This window comes from Vulpes lagopus, chromosome 23 (assembly GCF_018345385.1).
Source record: "Vulpes lagopus strain Blue_001 chromosome 23, ASM1834538v1, whole genome shotgun sequence".
Lineage (NCBI taxonomy): Eukaryota > Metazoa > Chordata > Mammalia > Carnivora > Canidae > Vulpes > Vulpes lagopus.
The window spans coordinates 18,014,904-18,034,252 of NC_054846.1; the positions used below are offsets into that span (position 1 = coordinate 18,014,904).

A 19,349-nucleotide genomic window follows, 5' to 3' on the forward strand; every position below is an offset into this window, starting at 1 on the left:
AACTAATATTAATACTTGTCCTTCAGAAGGGACAGCATGGACAATCCATGAATATAAACCATGTGGGTTTAGTGCTAAGCTTGAAGAGAACTTTAAGGAAGAAAATCGGGTGGAGGTTTACTGTTTAAGGATCCACTATTCACAACATCTTATAAAATGTTGAGCGGAACTATTTGTCAAAAAAGTGTCATGTTTTTATTTCTCTATAAAAATAAAAAGAGAGGGATGCCTGGGTGGCTCAGTGGTTGAGCGTCTGCCCCTGGCTCAGGTTGTGATCCTAGATTCCCGGGATCGAGTTCCGCACTGGGCTTCCTGCATGGAGCCTGCTTCTCCCTCTGCCTATGTCTCTGCCTCACTCTGTGTGTCTCTCATGAATAAAGACATAAAATTTTAAAAATAATAAAAATTTTAAAATAAAAAGAGAAAGGAAGGGAAGAAGGAGGAAGGAGATACAAGAAGAGGCTAAGAAGGTGCTTCAAGCAGGTTTACAACCCATAATTTTCTCTTTTTTTTTTTAAGATTTTATTTATTTAATCATGAGAGATAGAGAGAGGCAGAGACACAGGCAGAGAGAGAGGCAGAGAGACAGAAGCAGGCTCCATACAGGTAGCCTGACATGGGACTCGATCCCAGGTCTCTAGGATCATGCCCTGGGCGGAAGGCAGGCACCAAACCGCTGAGCCACCCAGGCGTCCCAACAACCCCTAATTTTCAATGGGAAGGTAGCAATGTCTTTTACTCAAGCACTGGCTCAAGGTAAACACACATAATGATAATTTTGAAATCATATGTTAGGGAACATAAAGTTTCCAAATTGTACACATTTGATAAATATAGCCGTGATTTCTCCAAAGATATCAAAAGTAAATTTACACAGAATCTAGCAACTCTGATCACATTTTTGTTTTATCTCAGTAAAAATCAAGATTACAGAGCTAGGCTATATGTTCCTCAAGTGCATACAGTGCACATGAAGATCAATGTCCTAGAATATCCTAATACATTTGATCGTTTTTATTTTCTAAAGTGCGATGATTTACTACTTATACAGTCCATACTCAGACTTTAATGATAAAAAAAATATCAAGAGTGGGGGTGAGGGAGTTGCAAATAGGGGAAGTGATAAACAGTTCATACCCACAGAAGCTTACAACTTAGGAAGCTGAAAAATGCAATCCTTAAACTCTTATGTGTTTATTTATGGCTATAAGAATAAATACCAAAGTAAGTTATAAATGAAGCATTCTGGGATTTGTAGAGAAAGTAATTATAGAGAAAAACAAACAAACAAAAAGCTCAGAGATGGAAAAGATGAATGAGGATTACAGTAGTCCAGGAAAATCTAGTTGGTCCCCAGTAGATAAAACAGAAGACATACATTATTTGGAAGACTAGCTTAAGGAGGGTGCAGATCACCCAGCAACAGTTTGACATCAGTAATGAAATTAAACTCATGAAAAAGGGGGGGAAATAGTCCTTTTTATGAAATTAACACTTACTTCCTTCTGGTCTTGGGATGATTGCTCTATTAAAACTATGTAACAGCTGTAAAAGAGAAAAAGGGAAAACAATGTTTTTAACACATCAATATAAAGGACTCAAGTAGGCATACCTAGCACTATGCAAAAAAAAAAAAAAAACATCGATACTGGTTTATTATATACTAACGTGCTCAAATACTGAAATAACAATAAGGGGCATCCCTGAGTCTACTTTGTCTCTTAAAGAGAGGTCTGCTGCAATATAACAAAAATAAGATGAAGGAGCTATGATTCTTTAGGAACTCACTGGAAGTTTATGTAAATATGCAATGTTCAGCCTTGTAAGTACAGAATGACAAAGAAATTGCTGCATTCTAGGCAATGAGATGAAGCTCATTTTTTTCACCTGTTTCTAAAATCTGGTATTTACTTAAGAAAGAGATGACTCCTGCTCATAATTTAAATAACGACATCTGAAATAGCTAGATGATCATTCCTGGCTGCCTCTAAGAACTTCAGCTCTGACCCATTATTTGCAAGGTATATAATGCACCTGAATAAAAAAAATACACAACCTTAACTGTCCTCACGTAAATATACAGCTAAATATTTTCTTTGTGCAGATTTGCCTTTGTCTATGTATCTCAAATTAATTACTTGGCTCTTTGTTCTAAAGGAGAGGTTATATGTGTCTGCAAGGTTACATTGCCTTTGACAACAGATTTATTCCTCAAAGACTTAGTCATGTGATTTTTTTTTTTTTTTTTTACTCCACAAACTCACTTTCCAAAGCACTTCTTGAATCCCTGGGAAGAGAAGTCCTAGTCACTGCATTGCCTCTGCTAGAGAGGATTAGTATGTGTTTTGAATCTCAGTAACCATAAATGCTGTAAATACTCCTGATTCCCAGCTAAAAATTTCAAGGACAAATTAAGAACAGACAGAAATAAAAACTATGGAGGCTCAATGTAGGTCAAATACAATAAAATAATACACAAATCTGATTACTACTCTTTTTTTTTCCCCAAGTGGGATATATTCCCCTCCAAAGCATCTATTTTTAACATACATACTTCAGGATTTCATTTTTCAAACACTGAACCAAGACTGCCAAGCACACTATGCCCCAGCTCCCCGGCTCTCATATTCTAGTCTTCTATGCTACCATAAGATAACATTACCTTTTGCTAGTTTCACAACTCTATTCTGATACCTCTTTTACTATATATGACCACTCTCTCACTTTGCAAACCACTCTCTTTCCCTTTTTTTAAGCCCTACTAAAATGACAAATACTTTCCAGTTAAGCCCACCTGGTAGCTGCACAGGCAGTTTATTTAGAGTCATGATACTTTCAGCGGAGTTTATTTAAATTGGTTCTATGGTGTTTTCTATAATTATCCTAAGTCCCCAGCTCAATACACAATCTGCAAAATTCTCAATTCCCAAAGGCCACCAGTCCACTGAAATGAAAGCTGTGCTTGAATAAAGTAGCAAACAGACTGAGTTTGTGTGTCGCTGGATCTATACCACTACCTTTAATTTATTCCTCAAACCAATCATACAGAGGCCCATTCACTACAGCTCCCTGATACTGTGTACCATAAACCATTAGTCTAAACCATAAATTGTTAAATCAAGCAAACTAACTACAGCAGTCGCTTATAATACTGCCTGTACTGCCTCATATATACTGTCCCATCTCCACTGAGATCAAAATGAATTGCAAGCATTTATTGTGTTCATCACCCAAAGAACTGTCAGATAGGAAAGAAAAAATTGAGAATTTAGATGACTTCCTTAAGCAAAGCAAATTTGAGTGGCAAAGTCAAGAAAAATCAAGAATAAAAACTAATGAGACACCAGTCTTATATGTGTGGCTGAAATAACATAAAAAGGAATACAAGTCAACACTAAAGGACTTGAAATATAACTAAACCAGTGATTATTCTTACAGCTTCTTTTCCACCCAGAGCTTCCAACCACTGCTTCCTTTCCTCTTCAGAGAACGCCTGCATGGTCAGGGCAACACCAGGCCTGAAAGACACCAGGAATGGATAAAGTGATCCTTTGGCTGGTAAGACAAACCTGCTTTTCTACTTTCTAATGTTATAGTGTGGTGCTGAAATTGGGTTTTTAAATTTTCAACTGTAATAAAAGACATGTAATATAAAATTTACCATCTTAACCATTTTTAACTGTACAGTTCAGCTCTGTTGAATATGTTCACATTATCAGGCAAGCAATCTCCAGAACTCTTCACCTTGTAAAACTAAAACTCTGTACCCTATAAACAACGCCCTGTTCCCTTCCTGCCCAGCCCCTGACAATCTCCCTTCTACTTTCTATCCCTATGAATTTAATTACTCCTTGGTAACTCTTATAAGTGGAATCATATAGTATTTTTTTTCTTTTTGTAACTTGCTTATTTCACTTATCAGAATATCCTCCATTTTCATCCATGTTGTACCATGTGTCAGAATTCCCTTCCTCTTTAAGGCTGAATGATATTCCACTGTGTCTATGCACTACATTTTGCTTATCTATTCCTCAATGGACACCTGGGTTGCTTCTACCTTTTGGCTATACTAAATAATGCTGTTATTAACATAGGTGTACAAATATCTCAACAGCGGTTTTCAATTATTTTAAGTATATAGCCAGAAGTGGAAATACTGGATGTGGCATAATAAGAAATAATGCATTCAGTGTCTGACCCTGTTTCCTGGCACAAAGCTCCTATTACCCTTGGAATCTCCGAAAGAAATGTCATTTTATATATTAATGAGATAACAGGGCTGAGAACTGCAGGATAGCCTCCAGATGGGGCTGGTTGCCAGGGGAAATGTGTGGCGAAGAGATTGGAACTTTCATTCCCACCCCCTCACACCACTTCCAGAAGGGGGAAGGGCGATGGAGTTCAATCACCAATGGCCAATGAGAAATCAGTCATTCCTACACAATGAAGATTCTATAAAATACCCTAGGTATCAGAAAGCTTCCAGGTTGGTGAAAACATGGAGGGTAGCAGAGAGGACATGCAAGCTCCAAGCCCCTTCCCCTGTACATTGCCCTGGATATCTCTTCATCTGGCTGTTCATTTATTACCATCAAAATATCCTTTGTCATAAATTGGCAATGGTAGGTAAACAGGCTTCCTGAGTTCTATGAGCTATTCTGGCAAATTACCAAACCCAAGGAAAGGATCATAGGAACCCCCAATTTATAGCACAGGTGACAATCTGGACTTGTGACTGGCATCTGAAGTGGTGGAGGGCAGTCTCGTGGGAGTGAGCCGTTAATCTGAAACATCCCCACTAACTTTAGTTAGTGTCAAAATTTGGTTAAATTGTAGGATACTCAGTCTCTGCAGAGATTTAGAGACCTGCTGGGTATGGAAAAACCCATACACTTGGAGTGCAGAAGTACTGTGTGAGTAGGGAAAAGTCGTTCTGTGTCACACTGGGGCAATAGTAATTCTATTTTTAATTTTTTGAGGAATTGCCACACCTTCCCCACAGCAGCTGCTGTGTAATCCCACCAACAGTGCAAAGGGGTTCCAATTTATCCTCACCAAAACTTGTTATATTAGTATCTCTCTTTTTTTTATTAAAGTAGCCATCTTAATGGGTGTAAGGTGCTAGTGATGATTAAATTTTTATTTATAAAAGAGATACATGCTTATTATCACCCAGGCAGGCATGGACAGAGTAAAACCAGAAAATCATTGTCCAGCCGTTCCCAATTCTATGTTCAAGAAGGCAGACTGTTAACCATTTGGTGTTTCCTTCTTACTTTCTTAGAACCCTATGTTGGTCCTCTGGGCCAAACAATCTTTCTCAGTTCAGTTTATTCAGACATTCAGAAATTCAGCCAGAAAACTCTTTACACCAGGAAGGAACACTAGATAGAAAAGCCATTAATAATGCCTCTAACCTGAGGGCAGTTTCTCAAATGAAACAAATTTTGAACATTTGATCCAAATATTATAAATTAGCATTCAAAAAGAACTTTTCTGGCAAGGAATTAAAAGGCAAAACACAGAAAACTAGAAATGAAAGTAGATGGCTGTAACGAAAAGTAAATATTAATTCCTATTCAATTGTAACATACTTTTTAAAGTTATCACTCCTGTGGTAGTATTTCATCTCATTTTTACTAATGGATAATCTTTCTCAGTAATATTCAACTATAATTCAATAATAACTGTAATTTTAATAAAGTACTGTAAAGTAAAAAGTCCTCCAAAAGCAAGAGCCAAACGTGAATAAGTAGTGCTCTGAACAGTCACTCCTACAGGCATTATGTCTTCTCCCCACATGATAGTTATAAAGCACAAGTTGTTTAAGGTTCACTACAAAGTAACTATAGTTACAATTGATGGACTCTAGCCTACAACCATTTTCTCCAGAACGAAACTTGTAGGGGTGGAATAAATCACCAATAATCCCCAACCCTCATCCTTAAATAGCAAAATGGTTCTCTATTGTCTACCCTACTTTGGGGGGGGGGGGGTATTAGCTCCACTGTTGCATCACCTTGGCACTACACAGTACAGACCCAAGGTCCCACCTCCTCCCGCTCTACTACACACAGCATCTTTTTGGAGCAAGAATCAAGGCAAGATGCCCAGACAACCAGTCTGTTTTAAGAAGTTCCTTGACTGGGACGTGAAGATTTTGGCCCTTATTCTTAGTAACCCACACTGGGCTCAAGGGAGTTAATTAAAATTGTGAGGGAAAACTTCAGATGGCACAAATGTTTTTCTTTACATTCTTTAAGTGATAAAACAATATTTACATATGGGGGTCTCACGTCTGCAAGAATGCTCCGTTCTTGTCGAGAAGAAAAAAATATCTAGATACCTAAGTTAGACATCTATTTATTCAAACATTTAGTATGCAATTAAGTGAACAAAAGTATAAAATGTAAAAGAAGATGTGGTAGCAAATACATAATAGAAAGTTGACAGCTTCTCTCATCCAGGAATGGAAAAACGAGCAGAGAAAATGGGACTGGAGGCCAAACACAGCAACTTCTATCACAAGAAGACAAACAGAGTTTACAAACATTCAGTTCAATAAACATTGAGTGATTGCTTACTCTCCTTTAGATTTTGTGCCAGAGGGCCAGGAATTATTTATCGAATACTTTACCATGTCCTAGGCATTGAGCTAGGCATCCCACCCACAAAGGGCTTATTGTCTATCAAACAAGAAGGTAAAGAACAAAAACAAAAACAAAAATCACACAATCTATTAATTATAATCGTACAGAGTCCTGCAAAAAGTCAGCTACCAAAGAGAGAAAGCATAATAAAGACATCAGAAGATGTATGGCCAAATACAAAAGCATTCAACTTCAAATATGTTAAATTGTTGTCAGGAAGACTTGTCTGTGGCTAATTCAGCTGCCAGTCTCAGAAGACATTTCAACATTCAAGGTGCTACGTGTGGGGGGGGAGGGGGTGAAAGAAAGAGAAAGATCTCACCTCGTCAAGGAAATTAGGTTTCCTTGGGAAAGGGAATTTAACCTAAGGCCTTCAGGATACAGAAGCCATGTCAGAGCATCAGGGCCAGAGATTACCCCCTAAACCGAGAAGGCTCACAGAAGAGAAAGGAGGGGCTGGCTCAACCTCATCAACCATCCTCCCAGCCAGCCAGAGAGCAGCACAATGGAAAGCTACAGAGGCAGCCTAGGGATCCAGCCAGAGAGGGATCCTTGGCTGTGTGAAGGCTTTGATTTATCCTAAACGTCACTGAAGGTTTTTAGGTTTTTAGTAGGGGAATAACATGATTAAAGGTGTACATGAACCCTGGCTGCTGGGTGGAAATGGACTGGAGACAGGCAAGAGCTGGCTGCAGAGACTTGTTAGCAGACTGAGAGGATGAGATCAAAGAGCCAAATGAAGGGGAAAAAATGCAGGAACTTGGAAATAGGAGTTTGCTTCTTGGTGCTATAGGCAACAAAACAATAAGTAAGAAAGTAGCCACTCCAAGAATCAAAAGGAAAGGAAAGGTCAATTACAATGCTTCATCAATAACTAGTAAAGGGATTCCATGAAAGCCAAAAATGATTGCAGTAAATAAGGACTTAATAGGCTTACACTCAAAAAGTCAGCCACTGAGCCTGATGAGATTCCTGCACTTTCTAGTGCTTTTTTTGCTTTCCCCTAAGGTTCTCCACTGATATGTGAGGGGAAATAATATTTACTACATATAGATAGGTGGATATTCACATAGAGTGGCAAACAGAGATGAGATGGTGGATAAGAGAAACAATGACTGGTCCTGATAACTTGAAACACAAGAAAAAAAGTGTTGAATAATGAAGAGTCTAAAGAGTTATGAACTAGAATTAAGATAGCACAGTAGGGGGAAAAAAACAATTGTCAGGCTTCCAATGAAATAGAGCACACTTGGATAATACTCCAATGTGGCATAAAAACTAAAGAATTACTATATGCCTTGTCTCCAAGCACAATGACTCAGATTTGAGCCACCTATAGCCCTTTATGGAGTACAGCAGAGAAAAAACAAACTGATCGAAAGATGAGAGATTAAGTAGAAATATATCACCTACAAGGAAAGGATTCTATTTGTTTGCATTTTGACAAATAATATCATGGGACTCAAAACAATTCCCCCTTTGAGAATTAATTCATCATGGTACACATTTTCAGAACAATTCACACTTATTACACACAGGGGTCAGTCACTAATATTACATAAAGCTGAGTTCCCATCCTATCACACAGATGGCTCACATTCATCCCCCATTTGCTTAGCCCCCATTTCCAAAACATTAGTACAGGAAAAGTAAAAAAAAAAAAAACTGTGCATTAAAACATGTTTTAAGTATTTTCAATTTCTCAAGTTCCTTTTTTTTAATAAATTGCTAGGAAATCATTTTGCAAATATGAGACTTCAGGAAGCAGTGGATACAATTTAAACTATGGTATTAACAGCATCTCACTGTTAAACCAAACTATAAAAAGTCTTTAGTTTTTGAAACAAAGACATTTTACTCATGAAATTTAAAAGATATATAGAATGACTCAGTAGGGGCAGCCCAGGTGGCTCAGCGGTTTAGCCCCACCTTCAGCCCAGGGTGTGATCCTGGAGACCTGGGATGGAGTCCCACAGCAGGCTCCCTGCATGGAGCCTGCTTCACCCTCTGCCTGTGTCTCTGCCTCTCTCTCTCTCTCTCTCTCTCTCTATCTCTGTTTCTCTCATGAATAAATAAATAACATTTTTTTAAAAAGAATGAGTAAATATATGGATAGCAAAAAACAAAAGATTTAACAGTGTGCTAGATTATTCACAATCACATCTTCATTTCATGAAGAAGCTACAGTAACATCAGTCACTCCACTGGAACTGGAACTAGGTTGACAAAGTTCTAATTTTTGGTACTTGGAGCCAATACCGCTGCCAGGTACTACAGTCGTCCACTGAGGACACAACATCCTTTTCTCCATCTGATAATTCATTTTTTTTGATAATTCATTTCAACCAAACTAACATCTAAGTACCTAATACGTGCCAGGCATCGTGCTAAGCCCGGATTAATTTCCCACACACAGTAAGTAAAACTAATTCTTAGCAAATACAAATGCAACAGTATGAACTTCCTAAAGAAAAAAATGGACAATGGAAAAGAGAGCAATTTGCCCGGATAGTCTTTCTTTTGTTAAAACCGTAACTGTTGACTGTAGAGCAGAAGGTAGAGAATTGAAATCTGAAGAAAAACACTTGGGTTAAGCAAGCTCTTGTTCTTAAATCAGCAATTCACCTTTTTTCACTCACTCATTAAGAAAATACGTATTATGAAGCACCACAAAGGCCTGCACATGAGCGGCAGTCTAGAGAGCTATTATCTGTGCTCTACATTTGACCCCATATCTATTAATTCTCTTTCAACTGCATATTTTACAGTTCGATCAAAGCATGTGGAAGACCTGTGTCTTCCTTATATCCTACACAATAGATCAATGAGCCTGTAAATTAAGAAAATATAAAAACAGAAACATTCACAAGACATTTATGAGATGCCAATTAATGAGATTTTATAAATAGAGAGTTAAGAGAAAAGAAAACTAAGAACGAGCCATCAAAACTTACAATGTGAACAATCAGGAATATTCTAATGTTTTTCTAAGAGGGATGTTGAAAAGGAAAAAGGAAAAAGGAAAAAACCAAACCAGCATGCTGTAAAGTCCTGCACTAAATTTTACTATAAGAAGGGGAAAGTGCCAAAGCCAAACCAAACACTTTGTAAAGTTATATAAATGTAGTTGTCATAATCAGATTCACATAAGAATTGCTGGAAAAAAGTTTTAAGTACAAATCTATGAATCTAACATTTTTCCAAAAATGATCAAAAGCAAGGTGCATGGTTTTACTAGGGGTAAAGGGTAAAGACTTTATAATAACTTCTTTCTTCTGTTCAACAACAACAACAAAAAATAAAGTAAAATAGAGCAAGTAAGCATTGATATAGTCAAAGTATGACTATTTCCCCTAATAAAAGTGAATTCAAACCATTAATCATTAGAGAACTGCTACTTTAGAATGTAGAAAGTTTTGAGAACAGAGAGTTCAACCCTAACCACAACAGGATGGAAAACCTATAAAATCAGTGTTTAAATAACAACTGGAGAACTGAAGATGCAAAAAGCAAAACAAGAAAACAAAAACCCTAATGAACTAAAATGTAGACAAAAACAAGCCCTTTCTTAAAGAGCAAATAGCACATGCACACACAGCTATTTTCACCTTGAGAAGCAACAGGACAAAGAGGAGGACAACAGTAGAATTGAACTTTTAAAGGCATAGTATTGGGGGGAGGGGGTACAAATCCCTAAAAATGAAGACACAAAGGGAGTCTGAATCAATTCTCTAATTCCTTCCCACGGGACCTCACCAAGTGCTCAAAAGGAAATGTGAGAGCAGGGCTGAGACCCCTCCATCCATGGGCCCCCCCATCAAGGTGTGTATGCCAAGTATGAGAGGCAAAGCAAGAGAACCTCCAGAGAAGGTTCTGATGGTGTTCTCAAAATCACATAGACCCTTGATAGAATCTAAATAAAGTAGCAACAACACAGAATCTCAGCTCAACTGCCAACTAAAGTGACAGCCTTACACATTAGCAGCCTCGTGGAAGACAGGGCATGCCCTTTCCCAGGCAAACAATATTATTTTCTTTCTCACAATATTTGGCTTTCAACCAAAAGACTGAAGTATGCAAAGAAGCAAGAAAATATCACTCAACATACAGAGACAAAGCAGTTAGGAGAACCAGACTCAGAAATAGGCCAGATATTAGAAGAGGAAAAAAATCAGACAGCACTTATGAACAACTATACATATGTGAAAGGATCCAGTACAAAAGGTAGCCAATATGTGTAAACTGATGGGAATTTCAGCAAAGAGATAAAAAACTATTTAAAAAGAGACAAATGGATATTAAAGAAATGAAAGATAAAAGAACGATGAAGAATTGAGGAGAGCACATTTCATATGCAAACCAACCAATCAGGAATCTGTATCAGGCAACCATCCCCTTTATCTACCTCTCATCACTTAAGGAGGCTGTATTTCATCTGCCCTAAAGCACCCCAGGACAACCACCCCTAGTGGATTTTTCCAAATCTATTTGGAAAAATAGACCACCAAAAAAAAGACCACCAAAACTATTCAAACTAGCCAATGCTAAATTGCTTCCCTTCTCTGTCTTGCCTTTTTTTTTTTTTTTTTTTTTTACAGAAACACCAATAAAGACTGGTCTAGGATTTTCTCTCACTCTTTCCTGACTCTTGACCAAAACCTGGCATTCCACATGTGGTCCTATGTGGCATGGCATGCCCTCTTCTCTTGGAAACTATAATTAATAAAATGGTCTTCCAGTCCCATTAGTCTGTCCATGTCATCACTCAGTCACTTCCATAAAATAAAATCCTTAAAATTAAAATCCAGGAACAAAAAAAACAAATACCAAATGGTCAGACATAACATAACTGGAATCCCAGAAAGTGAAGAAAGAAAATGGGGCAGAAGAAGTATTTGAAGAAATAATGACTTTGATTTTCTAAACCTGCTATGAAATATCAACTTACATATCCAAGAACTTCAGTGAACCCAAAGCAAGATAAAACAAAGAAAGCCACACCTATACACATCAAAAAAAAAATAAAAAAGAAATTCTGAAGAGTAGCAAAAGAAAAAGATGACATACAGGGTAATAATAAGAAAGATGGATGACTTATTATCATTATAAAAAAAATGGGAGGCCTATAGAAAATAGAATGACTTCTTTGAAGTCCTTGGGGGAAAAACTATTAATATAGAAATCTACATCTATCAAAAATGAAGGCAAAATAAAGATATCTTCAGACAGATGAAACATGAAAGAATTCTTCTCCAGCATATCTGCATTACATGAAATGCTAAGATTAAATTAGCCTAAAGGAACGTAAGGGAAATGGCATAAGACAAAAATTCAGTTCTTCAGAAAAAAATGAGAAAACCAAAATGGATAAACATATTGGTATTTTTTAAAAGACAGGAAAATCACTTAAATAAAGCAAAATTTCTTTAAAAGATTAGTAATTATTGATTTTATAAAAGTAGTAATGTATATTGGGTTCATAGTGTACATAGAATTAAATATATAATGGGACACAGAGGGCAAAAGGTAATAATTAGAAAACAGAAAAACAAAATAGAAAATAGACAAATAATAGTAATACACATAGAAAAACCCCCAACACATTTGGAACTTTCAAAACATATTTCTAAATAATACCTGAGTATTATTCAACACTTTTGTCCCAATCACATATGAAAAATAAAGATATTTGGAAGTGAATTACAATGAAAACATTATACATAAAAATTTATATGATGGAAACAAAATTGTAGGATACAAACTAAAGCAGTCCTTTTAAGGAAAATTATAGATTTAAATGTCTATATTCAAAGGAACCTGGGCAGCTCAGTCAGTTAAGTGTCCAATTCTTGATTTTGGCTTAGGTCATGATCTCAGGGTCATGAGATCAAGCCCCACTTTGGGCTCCATGCTAGGCATGAAGCATGCTTAAGATTCTCTCCCTCTTCCTCTACCCCCCCCCCCCCCCGCATGCACTCTCTCTCAAAAAAAAAGTCTACATTCAAAAGTAAAATGAAAAATCAACACTTCTTGCTTAAGAAGCAATTAAAAGAAAAACAGATTAAATCCAAAGTAAGTAAAATGAAATAATAAAAATAAAAGCAGAAACCAATAAAATATAAAATGAACAATATGGGTTATCTGAAAAAAAAAATTAACTGATACAGCTCTAAGCAAGGTATCACAAAAAAATGAAACAACAATTCCCACAGCAGGAATAAAAAATGAAGTATCACTACAGATCCTACAGATATGAAGTAGTAAGAAATGGATATTATGAAGAAAGGTATGCTAACAGAGACAACAGTTTAAAGGAAACAAATGCTTTGAAAACTCAGTTTATAAAAACTAACAAGAAAAAGAGAAAATCTGAATCGCTCTTTACTCACTAAATTTTATCTATAATTTTAAATTCCCCACCAAGAAAATACCAGACCAAGAGGACTTCAAAGGTGAATTCTCTGAAACACTTGAGGGAGAAATAATACCAGTATTATGCAGACATTTTCAAATAACAGAGGAGAATGGAAAACCTCCTAACTTTCCTAAAGCCACCATAACCCTGATAGCAAAATCAGACAGACATTACAAAAAAAGAAGATAACTCACAATTTCTCTCATGAATATAAATATAAGTATCCTTAATCAAATATTAGCAAAATGAATATAACAACAGATAGAGAGGTTAATAAATCATGACCAGGTAGAGTTATTAACTCAGGAATGTAATATTAGTTTAACTTAGAAAATTCAATGCAATTTACCCATAAAAGATCTAAGAAAAATATTTAAAGACCATTTTGATAGATAATAACATCTGTTAAGGTCAGTATCTTTCATCATTAAAACTGGGAATAGAGGGACACCTGGAAGGCTCAGTGGTTGAGCTCAGGGCATGATCCAGGGTCCAGGGATTGAGTCCCACATGAGGCTCCCTGCAGGGAGCCTGCTTCTCCCTCTGCCTGTGTCCTGCCTCTGTGTATCTCTCATGAAAAAATAAATAAAATCTTTAAAAAAAAAACTGGGAATAGATAAAAGCTTCCTCAACATGCCAAAGGCATCTATAATCTTCAGCTATCATCATACTTTACAGTGAAATAATAAATTCTTTTCCCCTGAGATCAGGAATAAGGTAAGATTTCCAATATCCCCACATCTATTTAATATTTTATTAGAGGTCTTGGCACCGCAATAAGACAGGTAAAAGAAATAAAAGACCTATATATTCAAACTCAAAGAAATCTGTTTATATTCACACATGATACCATTACGTACATAAAAAAATCATAAGGACATTTTAAGAAGTCAACTCAGCAATATTGTAGGACACAAAAACCAAGTGCATTTCTGTATATTAACAGTTTATTGGAAAATTAAATGTAAAAAATAACATTTAGAAATGTAAAATACTTAGAGAAATTTATTTTTTTTTACTTAGAGAAATTTAATGCAAGCTATCCATAACCACTATATTGAACACTATAAAACATTACTGAGAGAAATTAAAGACTAAATAAATGGTAATTACTCAAGAATTATTAAAGTTCTGTATTGATGATATTAGACTGCAGGTTTTTTGTAGAAATAAACTGGTTGGTTATTGTAGATCCTTTGCAGTATAATGCAAAGGATCTAAAATAACCAACTAATTTTGAAAAAGCACAGAGAAATCACGTCTGGCTTTAAGACTTACTATACAGCTATAGCAATAATGGTGGTATAAAACTGGCAAAAGTACAAATAGATTAATGGAATAGAATAGGAAATCTAGAAAGAGACCTACACACACAGTCAAATAATTTACAACAAATTTGCCAAAGCAATTCAATAGCAGGAAAGTTCTTTTCAATGAATGGTGCTAGAAATACTGGATACCTACATAAGAAAAAAACAACACTCTCTACACATCACACCATATATCCTCCCACCTCATCCTCCAAAATCTTCTCAGGTCACAAACCAATTATAAAACTTTTATAAGAAAACATGGGAAAATATTTTAACAAAACTGGGATAAAGATTTCTTAAAGCAAAGAGCTCTAGCAATAAAATTTTTAAAAACTGATGAATTGAGGGGTGCCTGAGTGGCTCAGTCAGTTCAGTCTCCGACTCTTGGTTTCAGCTCAGGTCATGATCTTGCAGAGGTGAGATCGAGCCAAGAGACAGGCTCCCTGTTCAGCAAGGAGTCTGCTTCAGATTCTCCCTCTCTTTCCCCATCTGTTCCTACCTTCAACTTGCATGTGGCGTGCACTCACTCACTCTCTCTCTCAAATAAATAAATTAAATCTTTAAAAATAATTGATAAATACAACTTTATCAAAATTAGGATGTTCTTATCAAAAACACTGTTAAGAAAATGAGTAGCCAGGCAGCCCAGGTAGCTCAGCGGTTTAGCGCTGCCTTCAGCCCAGGGCCTGATCCTGGAGACCTGGGATTGAGTCCCATGTCAGGCTCCCTGCATGGAGCCTGCTTCTCCCTCTGCCTGTGTCTCTGCCCCTCTCTCTCTCTCTCTCTCTCTGTCTCTCTCATGAATAAATAAATAAAATCTTTAAAAAAAAAATGAGTAGCCAAGCCACAGATTAAATATTTACAACTAATATACTGGATGAAGGATTTGTAACCAGAATACTTTTTTTTTAATTTTTATTTATTTATGATAGTCACAGAGAGAGAGAGAGAGGCAGAGACATAGGCAGAGGGAGAAGCAGGCTCCATGCACCGGGAGCCTGATGTGGGATTCGATCCCGGGTCTCCAGGATCGCGCCCTGGGCCAAAGGCAAGCGCCAAACCACTGCACCACCCAGGGATCCCTGTAACCAGAATACTTAGAATAATTCCTACAATCCAATAACAACAACAACAACAACAACAACAACAAAATACTTTTTTAAATGAGCAAAGGATTTGAATAAACACTTCACAACAGAAGAAATATAAATGGCTAAAAAGCACATGAAAAATTATTCAACATCTCTAACCATAAGTGGCTATAAAGAAAAAGACTGCCATGATCAAAGATCAGTAAGAGGGTAGAGCAACTGGAACTCCCATATATTGCTGGTAGGAGGATTAAAACTACTCTGGAAAACTGTCATTTCATAAAAAGCCAAATATACATAAACATATATATAAAAACATATATATATGTGTATATATATATATATACATATATATATATATATATATACACACATGCACACACCAGCAATCCCACTCAAGGTATTTATCCAAGAGAAATGAAAGTATGTGTCCACAAAAACCCTTCTATACAATTGTTCATTACAACTTTTTCACAAAAGCTAAGAACGGTTCTATGATCCACATTACAATGTCCTTCAGCATGCATTTTAAGAATAAATTCATATTAATGCCAATTTAGATTTCCATTTAAATAATGGAACCACATAAAATGTGTCTTTCAACAATTATATGATTTCACTCATATGTGGAATTTAAGAAACAAAACAGTAGGGTAGAGGAAGGAGGAAAAATAAAACAAGACAAAGTCAGAGAAGGAGACAAAGAAACTCTTAATATAGGAAACAAACTGAGGGTTGCTGGAGGGGATGGGGATGCAGGGATGGGGCATGTGGGTGATGGGCATTAAGGAGGGCATGTGTAATGAGCACTGGGTGTTATAGAAGACTGATGAGTCACTCACTGAACTCTACCTTTGAAACTAATAATATACTATATGTTAATTGAATTTAAATAAAATTTAAAAAATAAAATGTATCTTTCAGTATGCCTCTATCAACTACCATCTTTAGGGCAAAATCTTACATATTATGAAAAACACAGAAGCTTATATGCAAGAAATGCTGTCTCTAATTCTGCGCAATCCATTTTCTACAAGTTCCACCTAAATTCTTTTAAAATGACTTTTTTCGGGATCCCTGGGTGGCGCAGCGGTTTGGCGCCTGCCTTTGGCCCAGGGCGCGATCCTGGAGACCCGGATCGAATCCCACGTCAGGCTCCCGGTGCATGGAGCCTGCTTCTCCCTCTGCCTGTGTCTCTGCCCTCTCTCTCTCTCTCTCTCTCTCTCTCTCTCTCTCTCTGTCTCTCTCATGAATAAATAAATAAAATCTTTAAAAAAAAAACGGGAATAATAAAATCTTCCTCACCAAGCCAAAGCAACTATATTCTTCAGCTATCAACATACTTTAACTGTGAAATAAAATTCTTTTCCCCTGAATCAGAATAAGGTAAGATTTCCAATATCCCCCACCATCAAATTTAATATTTTATTAGAGGTCTTGGCACCGCAATAAGACAGGTAAAAGAAATAAAAGACCTATATATTCAAACTCAAAGAAATCTGTTTATATTCACACATGATACCATTACGTACATAAAAAAATCATAAGGACATTTTAAGAAGTCAACTCAGCAATATTGTAGGACACAAAAACCAAGTGCATTTCTGTATATTAACAGTTTATTGGAAAATTAAATGTAAAAAATAACATTTAGAAATGTAAAATACTTAGAGAAATTTATTTTTTTTTACTTAGAGAAATTTAATGCAAGCTATCCATAACCACTATATTGAACACTATAAAACATTACTGAGAGAAATTAAAGACTAAATAAATGGTAATTACTCAAGAATTATTAAAGTTCTGTATTGATGATATTAGACTGCAGGTTTTTTGTAGAAATAAACTGGTTGGTTATTGTAGATCCTTTGCAGTATAATGCAAAGGATCTAAAATAACCAACTAATTTTGAAAAAGCACAGAGAAATCACGTCTGGCTTTAAGACTTACTATACAGCTATAGCAATAATGGTGGTATAAAACTGGCAAAAGTACAAATAGATTAATGGAATAGAATAGGAAATCTAGAAAGAGACCTACACACACAGTCAAATAATTTACAACAAATTTGCCAAAGCAATTCAATAGCAGGAAAGTTCTTTTCAATGAATGGTGCTAGAAATACTGGATACCTACATAAGAAAAAAACAACACTCTCTACACATCACACCATATATCCTCCCACCTCATCCTCCAAAATCTTCTCAGGTCACAAACCAATTATAAAACTTTTATAAGAAAACATGGGAAAATATTTTAACAAAACTGGGATAAAGATTTCTTAAAGCAAAGAGCTCTAGCAATAAAATTTTTAAAAACTGATGAATTGAGGGGTGCCTGAGTGGCTCAGTCAGTTCAGTCTCCGACTCTTGGTTTCAGCTCAGGTCATGATCTTGCAGAGGTGAGATCGAGCCAAGAGACAGGCTCCCTGTTCAGCAAGGAGTCTGCTTCAGATTCTCCCTCTCTTTCCCCATCTGTTCCTACCTTCAACTTGCATGTGGCGTGCACTCACTCACTCTCTCTCTCAAATAAATAAATTAAATCTTTAAAAATAATTGATAAATACAACTTTATCAAAATTAGGATGTTCTTATCAAAAACACTGTTAAGAAAATGAGTAGCCAGGCAGCCCAGGTAGCTCAGCGGTTTAGCGCTGCCTTCAGCCCAGGGCCTGATCCTGGAGACCTGGGATTGAGTCCCATGTCAGGCTCCCTGCATGGAGCCTGCTTCTCCCTCTGCCTGTGTCTCTGCCCCTCTCTCTCTCTCTCTCTCTCTGTCTCTCTCATGAATAAATAAATAAAATCTTTAAAAAAAAAATGAGTAAAAAAAAAAAAAAAAAAAATGAGTAGCCAAGCCACAGATTAAATATTTACAACTAATATACTGGATGAAGGATTTGTAACCAGAATACTTTTTTTTTTAATTTTTATTTATTTATGATAGTCACAGAGAGAGAGAGAGAGGCAGAGACATAGGCAGAGGGAGAAGCAGGCTCCATGCACCGGGAGCCTGATGTGGGATTCGATCCCGGGTCTCCAGGATCGCGCCCTGGGCCAAAGGCAAGCGCCAAACCACTGCACCACCCAGGGATCCCTGTAACCAGAATACTTAGAATAATTCCTACAATCCAATAACAACAACAACAACAACAACAACAAAATACTTTTTTAAATGAGCAAAGGATTTGAATAAACACTTCACAACAGAAGAAATATAAATGGCTAAAAAGCACATGAAAAATTATTCAACATCTCTAACCATAAGTGGCTATAAAGAAAAAGACTGCCATGATCAAAGATCAGTAAGAGGGTAGAGCAACTGGAACTCCCATATATTGCTGGTAGGAGGATTAAAACTACTCTGGAAAACTGTCATTTCATAAAAAGCCAAATATACATAAACATATATATAAAAACATATATATATATGTGTATATATATATATATACTATATATATATATATATATACACACATGCACACACCAGCAATCCCACTCAAGGTATTTATCCAAGAGAAATGAAAGTATGTGTCCACAAAAACCCTTCTATACAATTGTTCATTACAACTTTTTCACAAAAGCTAAGAACGGTTCTATGATCCACATTACAATGTCCTTCAGCATGCATTTTAAGAATAAATTCATATTAATGCCAATTTAGATTTCCATTTAAATAATGGAACCACATAAAATGTGTCTTTCAACAATTATATGATTTCACTCATATGTGGAATTTAAGAAACAAAACAGTAGGGTAGAGGAAGGAGGAAAAATAAAACAAGACAAAGTCAGAGAAGGAGACAAAGAAACTCTTAATATAGGAAACAAACTGAGGGTTGCTGGAGGGGATGGGGATGCAGGGATGGGGCATGTGGGTGATG

At 36.3% G+C, this 19,349-nt stretch overlaps 1 protein-coding gene across 3 annotated transcripts in view; it reads right to left on the minus strand.

The window, feature by feature from the left end:
• Positions 1–19,349, minus strand: part of ARHGAP10 (Rho GTPase activating protein 10) — a 316,242-nt gene that overhangs the window by 146,182 nt on the left and 150,711 nt on the right. For all 3 annotated transcript variants that reach the window (XM_041739031.1, XM_041739029.1, XM_041739030.1), the window contains exons 11-12: positions 3,437–3,518; positions 1,500–1,545 (exon numbers count right to left, since the gene is read on the minus strand). In XM_041739031.1, the coding sequence (XP_041594965.1) occupies positions 1,500–1,545; positions 3,437–3,518 (128 nt within the window). The remainder of the gene's footprint in view (positions 1–1,499; positions 1,546–3,436; positions 3,519–19,349) is intronic.